The sequence below is a fragment of the Solea senegalensis genome, linkage group LG6 (genome assembly GCF_019176455.1).
Source record: "Solea senegalensis isolate Sse05_10M linkage group LG6, IFAPA_SoseM_1, whole genome shotgun sequence".
NCBI lineage: Eukaryota > Metazoa > Chordata > Actinopteri > Pleuronectiformes > Soleidae > Solea > Solea senegalensis.
The window spans coordinates 16834748-16849517 of NC_058026.1; the positions used below are offsets into that span (position 1 = coordinate 16834748).

A 14770-nucleotide genomic window follows, 5' to 3' on the forward strand; every position below is an offset into this window, starting at 1 on the left:
TAAATGACATGTAAATGTAACTTGATTAAAATACAAAATCATTTTACTTTTCTCTTTCTTTCTTTTTTTTACCTTTCCTCCATAATACACTTGTTATTATTATTCCTCCTGTCTTTCTATATGCAACAATGTCCACTTGCCTTTAAAGATTCACAGCTTTCCTTATGTTGTCATCATCCGAAACTGTCCATGTACGTCTGTGAATGCTATGAAGACATTCGGACACCAGGGCTGTTTATTTTCTTATTTATGATTCGTAAACAAAGATTTCAACTTCACACCCGTGAAATATGCATAAATGTTGCATTGGCCTCATGATTTTTGGTCACTAAATTGTTTCTGGAGAAAAAGCACGGCGACATTTCTGATTGTGTATTCAAAGTTAGTTTCTTGACTGTTTTGAATTTTCTACTAATGTTTTTTTTTTCTTTGTTTTGCTTTATTGTTCATATTCATTGGCCATATGCACAGCCGTGATTCCAAGAAATCAAGTTATGAAGACACAGAAGCGGAGATCTAATGTATGTTTACTGTAGTGAACATTATTACCATTTTTGTATGGAAGAAATAAAAACCTTAAATTAAAGAAAAGTACATGCAATTATGTTAGAATATTAGATAATAATTTGTCATCATAAACTTTTCAAAACTCACAATGATGTAATTGCATAATCTAAAGTTTACTCCTAAAGATGTCTTGTATTATTTACATGACATGTCATGCAACACCCGATTCCCCCTTGTGTTATTTCACTGCTATGAAAACAAGGAATATTTAATAGATGTTGGTTTGATTTATTCCAGTTTTGAAAGATGGACGTGTTGTAAAATAACCAAAAAGAATAATGCAATGCAACAGTGTCTGTATTTCCCAAATACTAATACAATAAAATAATGAAATGGAGTCAATCACTACAGACGGTGAAGCTCAGCTCAGAGGTGAATCCGTATTTACACAGCGATAAGCTCAGTTGTGTTTGCGCCCGATCTGATTTATTTGAAGGCAGACGTAGAGACAAGTCAGAGCCTCTGAGTCCCACATCACCAAGCCTGGGTTTTAGTTTCCGCGTCAGGTGAAATACAAACTACAGGCTGCTCATGCACTGCAGCACCACGCCGCTGATCCACGTATAAGGTGGATATACAGTCAGTAAGTCTCCTCCATAACTGACACCTGCTTCGTATTTGCTAACACTTGAGCTACAGCTTAGCAACTTCAAGCCTTGACTGTTTCAAACAACAAATCCGCTAATGACGAAGCATACACTCGCTGCCTCATCCCTTGAGAAAACGCAACAGTTACACTGGGAGCTGATTACGAAGCGCTCCTCCTGTGAAATGTCATGAACACATGAACGGCTTGGGGTCGTGTTGTTGAGGAATACTGTTACTGGTGGGTTGCAGTGATCACAGAGTGTGTCATGCAAACTCTCTGAACTCGCAATTTGAAAACAATAGATGTCGTTTTCAGGCTTTTGTTAATAGTTTATGGATTTGGTATTTTTTGTCCTCTTATGCATTCATTTTGGAGGAGGAACTACTTCAAAATCAAACAAAAAAATGAGTAGGGGTTTACATATTTAATCTTCATGGAGGAAGGAAGCCTCATTTAGATTGAAATCTCGCCCCAAGAGAGACCAGGGAACAAAGAACAATCAAAGACAAACAACAAACATAGATGCAATACAGAGAAAAATAGATGAGGGGAAACAGTTACAAGAATCATAAAATACTTCAGATAGAAAAACGACATCTGATAATAAAACTTAATTGAATTTAAAAAGCCGTCTGAAGCTCATTCCCTTCTTAAATTGACTGTAGCGGCAGAAAGGCACGCACGTGCCCATACATACATACATACATACCTTGATAAGATAAGATAATCCTTCATTAGTCCCACGATGGGGACATTTACTGCGTTACAGTAGCAAACAGGTAATAAATAATAAATATGCATTTCCACATCTATGAATGTACGCTATGGAAAGATATTGAAATTGCAGTGTTATATTAGCACATATAAACAAATAAATCACTCACACATGCAGTTGTGGCACCTGTCTGCAGGGATTGTGCAATATTGCAGTAGACTGTCCTTTTATGTGTTTTATTTGTATTTGTTATAATTTGCAATATATTTTACTTTTGCACTTTGTTATGTGTCACAATGACAATAACGACATTCTATTCTATTCATATCTTTATACATGTTGGACCTCTGAACACATGAATCCGCCACCTTTGACAAATACCTTCACCAGTGAATGGACGTTCATTTCCCCGTGACCTCAGCACGTCAGTTATGATCACTAACGACACTCCAGAGGCCTCGTTGGACTTGAACTTACCAGCCACTGTGGTGCCACTGCCACTCTTTAGGAGACACTCCGTAATCGTCTCTCCACAGATTTTTTTTTTTTTTTTTTTTTTTTTTGTCAGGACCTGAATAATGAAGCAAAGTCACTTCTGGTTGTTCTTTGCCCACCAGACTCGTGTGGCTGACAGATGCACACACTGCAGAGGAGGTGCGTGCGTGCCGGAGTGGGAGATAAGCTTCTGGTTGTTTTAACCTCAGGATGAGGCAGAGAGGAAGTGAAAAAAACAACAACAACAAAAAAAAAAACAGAAGACAGTATATGGATCGGGTCAGTGGTCGACGTCTGTGGCGAAAAAAGAGGACGATGTGACGAGCAGATTCTTTTGTTACCTAAAAAGTCCTTTTGTACCTCATTAAAAAGTCATCATGTCTGGGAGGATTCTTTTTTTCTTTTTTAAACTTTCATACTTTTTTTAAAGATTTATTCGGTTCAAACGCACTCCAGACAGCGGTGGGCAGGCACGAGAAAGATATATGCTGTCATTGTTGAAGGGGAACATGGACAGGGAGTGGGCGACACGACAAATGTTGTTACGGAGAGCGATCTTTGGAAGTCAGCATTTCTGTCCCACTCTGGCTGCTCCATCCTCCACCACTGCGTTTGTCTGACACGGTGCAATGATGCGGTCAAGGCTATATTTGGTAAGGCCTGATGATACCATGTGTTTATATTCTTATTGTTTCTGTATATCACCTCCTCTGCTCTTTCTGCTTTGCTTGTTTACATGGATCACGCTCACACATAGTTGTCGTTTGAAATGCAGTGCTTTACACGGCTGGATCGTCTTGTGTAGACTTTAATGCAGCTAGCAACCACATTTTTCACACATCACACAATCACGCTTTTTTACTCCCCTTCCATTGTTTATCCCACTATTACAGAAACAGGGATTTTTGGACACTTCACAAAATAACCTAATACATTTAAAGTCTGTTTGGCATGTCGCTTGCTGATAAATAGCCTTTTCTGTCTGGAGACTAGAAACTACTCCACTTGATACCTGACACGCTGTTCTACTGGTACCTCATTTTGGTAAATTTATGTCACTAAGTTAGTCATTAAACACATTTGAACTCACTGAAGGAGGAAGCAGTGGATCAGCAACTCGTGTTTGTAGTGATATAAAATCGATGATTTTCTGTATGGACTTTGTGACTCAGGGTTCCCACTCCTTCGTTGACATCAAATTCAAGTACTTTTCAAGCACTTTTCAGGTCCAATTACAAAAATCCAAGGACTAAATCAAGCCGCTTTGCCTGCTCTTACTTGCTTATTGTTCCGCATGGAATCTTGCGACAACCGTGGAGAGAAACAGTGTGCGGTGACCACAGCACCACTAGTAATTATGACTCAATGTTTGTTCTGCGTACAACAAGCAATGCAGGGCACATGTATGTAATGCTAACGGGAGCAGCTAAGGAGATGCATTCAAAGACCCTGGTAAATGTCATCACTGTTGCTTGATCTACAGCAGGTTGAGCTCAGAAGAGCAGCTTTAACATGCATTCAAGAAACCTTGTAAATGTCATCACTTCTGCAAACACACTAACTAAATGTGTGCTGCTGCTGCCGGAGTGTGATAAGCAATGAGAAGACCATGAATTATTGATAAAACACTTGAGATATCATACACATGAGTGTGCATTGATTTTGAGGTGAGTATTTTGCTAAGTGGCAAACATCTCTTGTTCCTTGTGTTTCACTGAGAGCAAGCCTCCATGTATCAGTATCAGCATAATTCCTTTAATACACATTCATGTACACACACACACACACAGATATGCACACAAGCATTCTTCTTTTTCCGTCTTTTGAAGTCACATATTTTGTTTCTTTTCCTGCTTCACCGTCTCCTGTTCTTGTGTTGGTTTTTTTTTTACACACCAACAACTCTCCCACAGAAACACCTACACAGATACAGTATCTTTCCATCTCAATGTGGCAATTCTCCAAAGTCATTTTCAATTATGGTTCAGTGGATTTTGCGTTAGAGCAGTGATTTGCGGCAGTTGCCTCAGGTGAAAACAGGGGAAGATGTGTGTGTGTGTGTGTGTTTGTGTGTGTCTGTGTCCGTGCTACCTTTGAGCATGACTTCTGGTGTGTACGCGTCAGTAGGTGCATGAGTGTTCACAAGAATGCATCCCAGAGCGTGTGTATGTTCCAAAGATAAACTGAATGACATTGCGAGTATTATGGGATATATTGTACTTGCTGATGGTAGCAAGTGATTATTGAATCCTGCAGCTGAAGTCTGCCGTCTCTGCTCCCGACGTTTAGACGACATGTAGCGTCACCATTTTTATTCACCGACAAATATCAGAATGTTTTTTTTTGGTTTATGATGCTGAAGATTTTCATTTCTGTCACTAGACTCACAATAATTCCATTAGTGGGTGAAATCTGATTTGCAGCACTGCATTACATGCCGGTTTTGGCACGTGAGACTGGGATATCACACTCCCCTCTGTCTACACCACTGTGTTTTTTGAATGAATTCTTGTTAAATATCACATCTGCTGGCTACACATCCTTAACACTGACACTGTTTATGAGTAAATACTTTTCCTGTCACGTCACAGGAGTGTTGAAACTGATTTCACACCCTACTGGGAGGCACTGATGGAAATCAAAACGTGTGTCCCATGACGGAGTATTAGGGCCATACTGAAGGAAAGAAAGTACACTTCTGAGAATAAAGTCGGAATATTGCAAGAATAAAGTAGTAACATCACAAGTAAAAGTCACAATATTACGAGAAGAAAGTTGTGATATTACAAGAAAAAATAAAGTTGTTATTTTTGGAGAATAAAATCGTAATATTATGAGAAAATGTTGCAATATTACAAGAATAAAGTTGTACTATTATGAGATATTTCTATTCTTCTATTATTTTCAAGCTAAATCTCAGATGATCAGCTGCAATCTGCAGCAAGATGTGGAAGGTGAAGGCATCTTGTTAAGTTATTGTTTGGTTTGGTTCTTCAGAAATATGGAAATCCTCTCTTTTGAGGAGGAAATGACTGGTGGACGACTGTAATGCTGCCGCTGGTTCATAGAAGATTCATAGAAGAAATAGTTAGATTGATAATTACCCTGTTTTTGGATCCAGAAGGAGTGGAACTCCAGCGAGCGCAGTGTCTCTGCTGGTTTCATTAAAGGGCCCAACTCATTATGGCATATTGATTCTGATGATAACCGGAAGCAGTATGGCATTGCAATTGCGACATAAACAGTATTAGCTGTCCCAATTCAGCATACTGTCTGTATGGAGAGACGGACAAGAAAGCGGGAATTTAATGTACATGTTGTTTTGATGTGAACAGGGACAGTATATTTGTCGAAGGCTCAAATGGAAAAAGTCCATATTTCCAGATGTTGCCTTTGGGCTCAACTTCTTCCTTATCAAACTCACAAAATACAGTACATCATTGTGAGCTTTTCCCACTCACTGGGGTTCGGGAAGGACGAGGAGGCGGCGTTGAGGGAGCAAAAGTACCGGTTTATTGTCCAAAGAAAACAATCAAGCAAACAAAACAAAAGGAGTCAGCTGTGGCGCTCTGCTGCGCCGCGCTGACTGTCTGTGTGTGTCTCTCCGTCTCTCTCTCTCTCTGTGTCTCCGTGAGGACCCAGCCTACTGCAAGAGACCAGAACCAGGTTACAAACATGCTTATATAGCTGACTAATTACCTGATTCTGTCCAGCTGTCTGATCACCGGCTGAGCCACTCCTTCCTTCCCTCCAGCAGCCGTCGCTCTAACCAAGCCCCACTGCCACATACCCCCACCGCCCGACTTAGGCCGGGACCCCGCCGGCCGCAAGCCCACTCCCCCCCCCCTCCGCAGAGCGGGAGAGAAAGTCGGCCACGGCCATGCGGTTCCCCGGCCTATGGATCACCTTGAACCGGAAAGGCTGTAAAGCCAGATACCAGCGAGTGATCCGCGCGTTGGCATCTTTCATGCGGTGGAGCCATTGGAGCGGGGCATGGTCCGACCAGAGGGTGAATGGGCGCCCCAGGAGATAGTAGCGGAGGGCACCGACCGCCCACCGTATGGCGAGGCACTCTTTCTCCACCGTACTGTAGCTCACCTCCCGCTGAGCTAGCTTCCGGCTAATGTACAGTACGGGGCGGTCGACCCCCTCCACCTCCTGGGACAAAACGGCCCCCAGCCCGCTGTTCGAGGCGTCGGTCTGCAGGATGAAAGGGAGAGAAAAGTTAGGTGTGTATAAAAGTGGCTCCCCACAGAGGGCTTGCTTAACCCTCTCAAACGCCAGCTGACACGGCTCCGTCCACTGGACCGGATCTGAGGCACCTTTTCGGGTCAGGTCGGTTAGGGGGCTGGTCAGCTCCGAGAAGGCCGGAATGAACCTCCTATAGTAACCGGCCAGCCCCAGAAACCTCCTAACCTCTTTTTTGGTCTTGGGTCTTGGGCAGGCTGCAACCGCTGCGGTCTTTTGTATCTGTGGCCGCACCTGCCCTCCCCCCAAGTGGTACCCCAAATACCGTACCTCCCTCCGTCCAACTGCACACTTCCCTGGATTGGCCGTGAGCCCCGCCCTCCTCAGGGACTCCAGCACTGCACCCACCTGCTGCATATGCTGCTCCCAGGTCTCACTATGAATGATGACATCATCCAAGTAGGCCGCAGCATATGCAGAGTGCGGCCGCAGCACCCGGTCCATGAGGCGCTGGAACGTGGCTGGGGCCCCGAACAACCCAAATGGAAGCGTGACAAATTGGTACAAACCATACGGAGTGGAGAAGGCCGTTTTTTCCCTGGACTCTAGCGACAAGGGAATCTGCCAGTAGCCCTTGGTCAAATCCAGTGTCGTAAAAAAGCGAGCCGTGCCCAGCCGATCCAGGAGTTCGTCGACCCGGGGCATTGGATAGGCATCGAATTTGGACACCTCGTTGACTCTACGGTAGTCCACACAGAACCGTATTGACCCATCAGACTTGCGAACAAGAACAATGGGGCAACACCAGTCACTGTTGGACTCTTCTATTACTCCCATCTCTAACATAGCCTGAAGTTCTGCCTGAACAGTTTTCCTCTTATGTTCCGGCAGGCGATAGGGTCGTGAACGCACTGTCACACCCGGGGAAGTTTCTATGTGGTGGTGTATGAGGTTTGTGCGTCCCGGCAGGGGAGAGAACACATCGGCAAACTGCCGCTGCAACGAGGCCACGTCTGCTCTCTGGCCCGGCGAGAGATGATCGTCAACGGGGACCGGCGTCGACCTGTTTAATTTAGTCACCTCCGGTCCCAGCTCATCTCTCTCGATCACCGTGGTGGCCAGAGAAACAGACGCCACCTCCCTCCAGGCTTTGAGGAGGTTAAGGTGGTAAATCTGTGTTGCTCCACCCCTGTCAGAACGCACAACCTCATAGTCAACATCCCCCACTCGCCGTGTGACCACAAAGGGCCCTTGCCACTTGGCGAGTAATTTGGAGCTAGACGATGGTAGCAATAGAAGCACTTTATCTCCCGGTGAAAACTGTCTAAGTTTAGCCCCTCTGTTGTACAGCCGCTGTTGGCGTTCCTGGGCCTGGAGCAAATTCTGCCGTGATAACTGACCCAGTGAATGGAGTTTTGCTCGCAGGTCCAGTACGTGCTGTACCTCATTTTTACTGGTGCTTGGACCCGCCTCCCAGTTTTCCTTAACCAGGTCCAAGACACCCCGAGGTTTCCTGCCGAACAGGAGTTCAAAGGGCGAAAAACCCGTGGAGGCCTGGGGCACCTCCCGCACTGCAAACAACAGAGGGTCCAACCATTTATCCCAATTACGACTATCTTCGTGTACGAACTTACGAATCATGTTCTTTAGCGTTTGTTAAACCGCTCCACCAGGCCATCAGTCTGGGGATGGTACACACTAGTCCGGATTGAGCGGACGCCCAGTAATTCGTATAGCTCGCGTAGTGTACGTGACATAAACGATGTGCCCTGGTCAGTCAGGATCTCTTTCGGGATCCCAACTCGGGAGATGACCTGAAACAGTGCCTGTGCAACACTCTTCGCCGAGATGTTGCGCAAGGGTACTGCCTCGGGATATCGCGTTGCATAGTCCACTAGAACTAATACAAACCGATATCCCCGTGCGCTCCGGTCTAATGGCCCGATGAGGTCCATGGCAAGCCTATCAAAAGGGACCTCCATTAATGGTAATGGCCGCAAGGGCGCTTTTGGGGTGGCCGGAGGGTTGACTAATTGACATTCGCGGCAGGATGCACACCACCGACTTACATCCGCCCGAATGCCCGGCCAGTAAAATCGGGCCATGATCCGGTTCAGTGTCTTATCATATCCGAGGTGACCCGCCATGGGGTTGTGGTGAGCCGCCTGGAAAATCGTTTCTCGGCGGCTTTTTGGGACTAACAACTGGGAGAGCTCTTCCCCTGTTCGAGCGTCACGACACACTCTGTATAAACGGTCTTTAACGACAACAAAGTAGGGGTGAGAGAGTGCTGCGTTAGGGTGAACCGGACAACCATCAATTTCCATCACTTGGTCAAAGGCGTGGCGGAGGGTCTCATCCCGAGACTGTGCTAGGGGAAAATCTTCCATGGGCGCTATCTGTGCCCCCCCCCCAGCAGCGTCGGGATGCGGCACCTCCGCCTCACCACTAAGGACAGCACATAACTCACATTTCCCTGACTTACGTGACCGCACCCTCATGGTTTCCCCTGCTAAGCTCGTAAACCCCGGCCAATTTGTTCCCAAAATTAGAGGGTGCGTGAGGCGAGTACTAACTCCAGCCTTTACTCTATGTTTTTTCCCTTTAAAATAAATTTCCAGAGCCACCACCGGATAATCGTGAATATCCCCATGCACACACCTCACCCTCACCCACGATGCCTCTAACAATGCCCCTGGTCGAACCAAGCGCTGATGGATCATGGTTTGTTCACAACCAGAATCCAGCAGAGCTTGATGTGTACCCCCTTGTATACATACCGGTATACGGTACGTCCCTTCCGAACCGGGGGAGGGGGCCGGCGGCCCGGCAACCCGAACCACTTGCCCCACTTCCATGAGCGGGCACTCCGCTCTGATGTGGCCGGGCTGCCCACACCGCCAGCACACCTGCCCTGGCGTCTGAGGAGCCCCCCGGGGTGCCAGGTGATCAGACACGTAGGCTGGGCCCTGAGGGAAAGACGGCAGAGGGTAATTAGATGACCGGAGCGATGCATGCTCCGGCTGTGTGTGTGTGCGTGGTGTAGGAGCCGATGCCGCTGGGAACCTCCTCCTCGGGGCCGGAGTGGGACGGCTGGCAGGGATCGTCGCTGGCCTGGTCTCCTCCCTCATGCTCCGCCGGGGAAGAGAGAGATGGTCCTCCGCGAGGACGATCGCTGCCTCGATGTTGGCCGGGCGGTGGCACTGGACCCAATTGGCTGTGGACGATGGTAACCCAGCGATGAACTGCTCCAGCGCCACCTGTCCAACGACGTCCTCAGCGGAGTGGGTCCCCGGCTGGAGCCAGCGCCTCGCTGCGTCCAGAAGCTGCTGCGCGTATGCAAAGGGGCGCCCGGCTTCTTCAAAGGAGAGCCCCCTGAACCGCCGCCGGTGTCCCTCCGACGTACTGCCCAGCCGGTCCAGGATGACTCTCCTCAGCTGTGTGTAGTCGTGGCGCGCCGCCGCCGGCAGGCTGTGCGCGGCCAACTGCGCCACGCCAGTGAGCAGGGGAAGAAGCCGAAGCGCTCTCTCCTCCTCAGGCCACCCACACGCCTCCGCCGTGCCCTCGAAGATGTCCAGGTATGCCTCCGGGTCATCTTCCGCGGTCATCCGCTGCAGGGCGACGGGCGGAGACCGTCCTCGACCGGGCTCCGGGTCGGCGCCGTGGGCAGCCGGGCGTTGCAGCAGCTCCCGCAGGAGAGCACGATCGTCCCGCTGTGACGCCGCAATGTCCGCGAGGAGCTGGGACTGCTGCTGCTGCAGCGTGGTGGTGCTCTCCTGCATCGCAGCGAGGTGCTGAAGGGCCAGCGACAGCGGAGTTTGTCCCTCCATGTCCCTATTCAGGCGCCACTGTGAGCTTTTCCCACTCACTGGGGTTCGGGAAGGACGAGGAGGCGGCGTTGAGGGAGCAAAAGTACCGGTTTATTGTCCAAAGAAAACAATCAAGCAAACAAAACAAAAGGAGTCAGCTGTGGCTGCGATGTCAGCGCTCTGCTGCGCCGCGCTGACTGTCTGTGTGTGTCTCTCCGTCTCTCTCTCTCTCTGTGTCTCCGTGAGGACCCAGCCTACTGCAAGAGACCAGAACCAGGTTACAAACATGCTTATATAGCTGACTAATTACCTGATTCTGTCCAGCTGTCTGATCACCGGCTGAGCCACTCCTTCCTTCCCTCCAGCAGCCGTCGCTCTAACCAAGCCCCACCGCCACAATCATAGTAATTGATAGTGTTCAAAAATCTAATATTATTGATGTGTGAAAGGGAATTTTCCGAAAATACAATTCATATCATATCCTGTCATATACCAATAGTCTAGTTGTTGTTGTTATTGTTGTATAACATTATTTCTACCTGACTGTTGTCACTAATGTCTGGATAAGTGTTTTGGAGTAAAGCACTTAAAAAACAATCGGTTGAATAAAGCTGCAGGAAAACAGACTAATTGCAGAGAGCAGTCTCCATTCATTCATTAGTGCTCGCTGCTGCTCAGCCTCACAGAGAGACTGAAGCTTTTCCTCTCATGCTTCACGTGAAACAGCCTCAGGACACAGATCTGAGAGGTCAGTGGTCACTGCAGGACCCCACAGACAAATATTACACAACACTACAGTCTCTACAGAGAAAGGTTTTGATACAGTGAACAAGGATATTTAGGAAATCTGCATATCTAGACATGGAAGTATTGGCAGACCTACTCTAAAACCGGTTTACTGAGATTATTAGATAACTGATATCACACAACCAAGGTAACGCAGTCTAGCAGGAAATGATGCTGTTCACCTCTACAGATGTATATACTAGACAACAACTCAGGCAATAATGTCTATAATAAAGTGAGCTGAAGAAAATGGAGCACTGGAAACAAACACTAGCAATATATTTTGTGGTTACCTCTTGGTAAATCATGGACTTAGGCTAGATTTACCAAAAACACTTACCCTTCCAAAGCCAGATTGTGTCCGTTTGTTTCCCTCCAGGCTCTATCAGTGACTTTTTGGAATAAGATGAAAGGAAGTTAATCAGAAAGTTAAGGATGTCAGGAAACTGCAGGTCGGAATAATGTCCTCTCCACCTATTTACAAACTTGTTAAAAGTAAGTCGGGGGGAATTATAAGGCTCAGATATATACAGTCTCTCAAGTTTTGAGATATGAGGCGATCACATTTAAAGTGTGCAGTGAATTTTGACAGATTGAATCCAACAAAGGTTCATGTGACGCCCAGAGGTCCATAGGATGAAAAAAATAAATAATGGAAAGTTATTTATGAATTGATTTTGTATAATTAGAGAGCTGTGATGGACTGTACCCCACCTTTCACCCTATGCTGAGATGGAAGATGAGATGAAGGACAGGGAACATTCATGAACGTTCATAGTAATGTGCCAGATTGTAGCCATAGGCTCATTTCCTTCTATAGTCCCTAAGGGCAGGTTGATGGCACATAAAACACATAAATGCACAATATTACAATCACAACAGTAAGAAGAGCATTGTAAAGTGTTGGTGAGAAATGCCATTTATAGTGCCGTGCAAATTGCTTTTGTCTGTTATTGCGTGCTGTTTATTTGTATCTTGTATTTCGAGACCACATATATAGCATATTGTTCATTACGCTGTGTATTGCAGATATACATCTGGATGTGTCCACAGTCATGGTTTGTCCTCAGCCATTTCTTCAGTTGTAAAGCGGAGGTTTTCACTGACCGAAGGTGATAAACTATCCCATAATAATGTGCTGCTTTTAAATGACACAGCATTCTGTCTGAGGGCTGCTCATTCACGTTCCCCTCTAATGGTGGATCTTTAGGTTTCCGGGTGTGGAATCCCAGATTGTCCTGTGTTTGATGTCATCCCTCATTGGAGGTGGTGTCATCCCATACATCCTGCAGGGTTACACTTTATAATAAGGCTACATAAATTAAAAGTAACTGTTAATGATTGATTAAACTAAACATGTATCAATGTTTTTCAGGTTAATTAAGGTGTTAATTCATACATTGTCCTACTGTTAGCATCTCTTAACTGTCAATGGTAGCATTACTTTCTTAACCATTATTACCTTTTATTAATGCTCCTTGTGACCCTTATTGTAAAGTGTAAAATGCATCCCTTAACTATGACATTATAAATGTATGGTGGTATAGAATAAATGTTTCTTTACACTAACTAAGCATTTATAAACAACTGTTAACCTTTATTAATTCTCCTCATGGCGTTGGGTGAACTATTGCTCAACAAAGACTTAAAAAATAGGTTAGTAATTAACCATGTTAATCTTTAGTAATGTGACCCTTGTTTCCAACTTTAAAATGGACATTAATAGAAGGTAGTGATGGTTAATAAATGCTTAATTAAAATAAAGATAATGCTTTATTCTGCACCCCTTTACATTTATGAAGTCATAGTTCAGCGATGCACATTTTAAGCTTTAGGAGCATTAACAAAGGAAAAGTGTGCTTAAGTAATGCTTAATAAAGTTAAGTAACCATTTTTTTGTGCCATGATACAAAGTGTCACACATTTTCACCTTAACAGACACAGACATCTTTAATAATTGTTAACCAAAGAGAGGCATTTAGAGTTCATTGAAGCTTTCAATTGAAGCTTTTGAATTGTGTAATACTGTATATTAAGTAATAGCTTTAAGAACAGAATAAGATTAATAAATGGATAGTAAAAAAAACATTAATTAACCATTAATAAAAGCATAACATACGTGACGTACCCTTATCACAAATTGTTACCCATGCAGACAGACTTAAAAAGTTTTAAAGTTTTATTAAATGTTACACCTTGCATTTCAGATTAATGTTACACTTACTACCACCTGTGAGTGACCACCTCATTATACAGTAATCTATAAGTGAAAAATCGTTAAATAAGAAAGGGGGGGTTTTATTGCAGCACCATCACTCAGAGACGTCTTATTTCCATTTGCACTTTTAATGTCATGTCTGGTCAATTGATCGGTGCGAGCATAAAGGTGGCAGGCTCTGATTCTGCAGAAGTACTCATTAAAATGCCTCGTTTAGTGTGTACAAGTAATAAAATACAAAAACGCCATCTAGCGGAGCAGCCAGTAGTACAGTGCTGACCTTCACTGACTATTGTTGCTAGATTTTTTTTATCCAAAAATGTCATAAAAAAAGATACAAATGATACAAAATGTATAATCTTCAATGATTTCTTTGGCCATCCATCCATTTTCTCCCACTTTACTCTCCATGTGAGGGTTGCTGGTGAGAGCCACTTGACACAGGGTGAAAGGTCACAACGCTAATGTTTTCAATAACATGCATCACATTTAAGTTTACCAGACATCTCTTGGAAATTATTCATTTAGCGATTCGGAATAATTTTAGGTTTTACAGAAAATGAGTTACTACATTATGCACATATTTGCTCTTGTCGTGATTTATGGGGTTATCTGGGTTATGGGTTTGGGTACAAAGTGGGTCACCATATAGAAAGTTTGGGATGTCCAATTATCTTCATCTGAGTGTTTCAGAGAACCGGAAAACAAACTACTAGCCACCGCAACCGGGTGTAGTGATTTTGATGGCCATTTTATTCAAAAACTATTTTGACTTGTCACAATAGTCTGACAATAGACAAAACATTTCACTCAATGGAGTGCTGTGAAACTGACGGGGCTGTAACTGACATGCAAACAGAACATGCTGAAAACCCCAAAGACAACACAGACAGAGCATCATTTAAAGCCAGGATCAGCTCTGTACTGCTGCCACATAAATATATGTTACTGAATTGCAAGTGCAAAGGGAGAGTCTCAATGCTCAGCAAACCTTTTGCTGGAAAAAAAAAAATATGAAGGTTAGTGTTCAGTTTGCCCAAATCTCCCCTATTCCTTATCCACCTTTTCCTGGTGTTTTGTTCTGTCGACAGATCTCTTTAGTTCTCCTCATGGTCACCTAAACTTCCCTGGATTGTATCCAGAGAGTGTGAATGGAGGACCTGTGGCTGGAGCGGAATTTGTTATTCCCCCAGAGAGCCTGAGTCCCTGGAACAAAAGACTGCAACAATTCAGACGACGGCAGCTGAAATGTCGGCAACGCATTCAGGCGTCACTACCTCTGACCCTTTCTGCGCTGCATAGAACGCTTCAGTTCACCGGTGCTCAGAATTTCAGTACATCAGTCAGGGAGCATTCAGAGTCTTGAGGCCTGATTTTGCCGCAGGATTTTCTGCTCATAGACC

At 45.1% G+C, this 14770-nt stretch overlaps 2 protein-coding genes across 3 annotated transcripts in view; one reads left to right on the forward strand and one right to left on the reverse strand.

Moving 5' to 3' along the window:
* LOC122771383 (VPS10 domain-containing receptor SorCS3-like) overlaps positions 1-14770 on the forward strand; it is a 270421-nt gene that overhangs the window by 124156 nt on the left and 131495 nt on the right. The gene's annotated exons all lie outside the window — the stretch shown is intronic.
* On the reverse strand, positions 6113-10587 carry LOC122771384. Its single transcript, XM_044028935.1, has 2 exons — positions 9335-10587; positions 6113-6566 (listed from the first exon to the last, which is right to left on the reverse strand). Exons 1-2 carry the CDS (start codon positions 10382-10384, stop codon positions 6171-6173), a joined length of 1446 nt encoding a protein of 481 aa, XP_043884870.1. The 5' UTR covers positions 10385-10587; the 3' UTR covers positions 6113-6170.

Bases quoted from the DNA above. Each gene is read 5' to 3' on its own strand.
- LOC122771384 (XM_044028935.1), bottom strand. From the start codon at position 10,384: ATGGAGGGACAAACTCCGCTGTCGCTGGCCCTTCAGCACCTCGCTGCG. The intron at 6,567-9,334 runs GTATGTATACAA...TTCATCCTGCAG, and splicing joins AAGGGACGTACCGTATACCG to ACCGACGCCTCGAACAGCGG.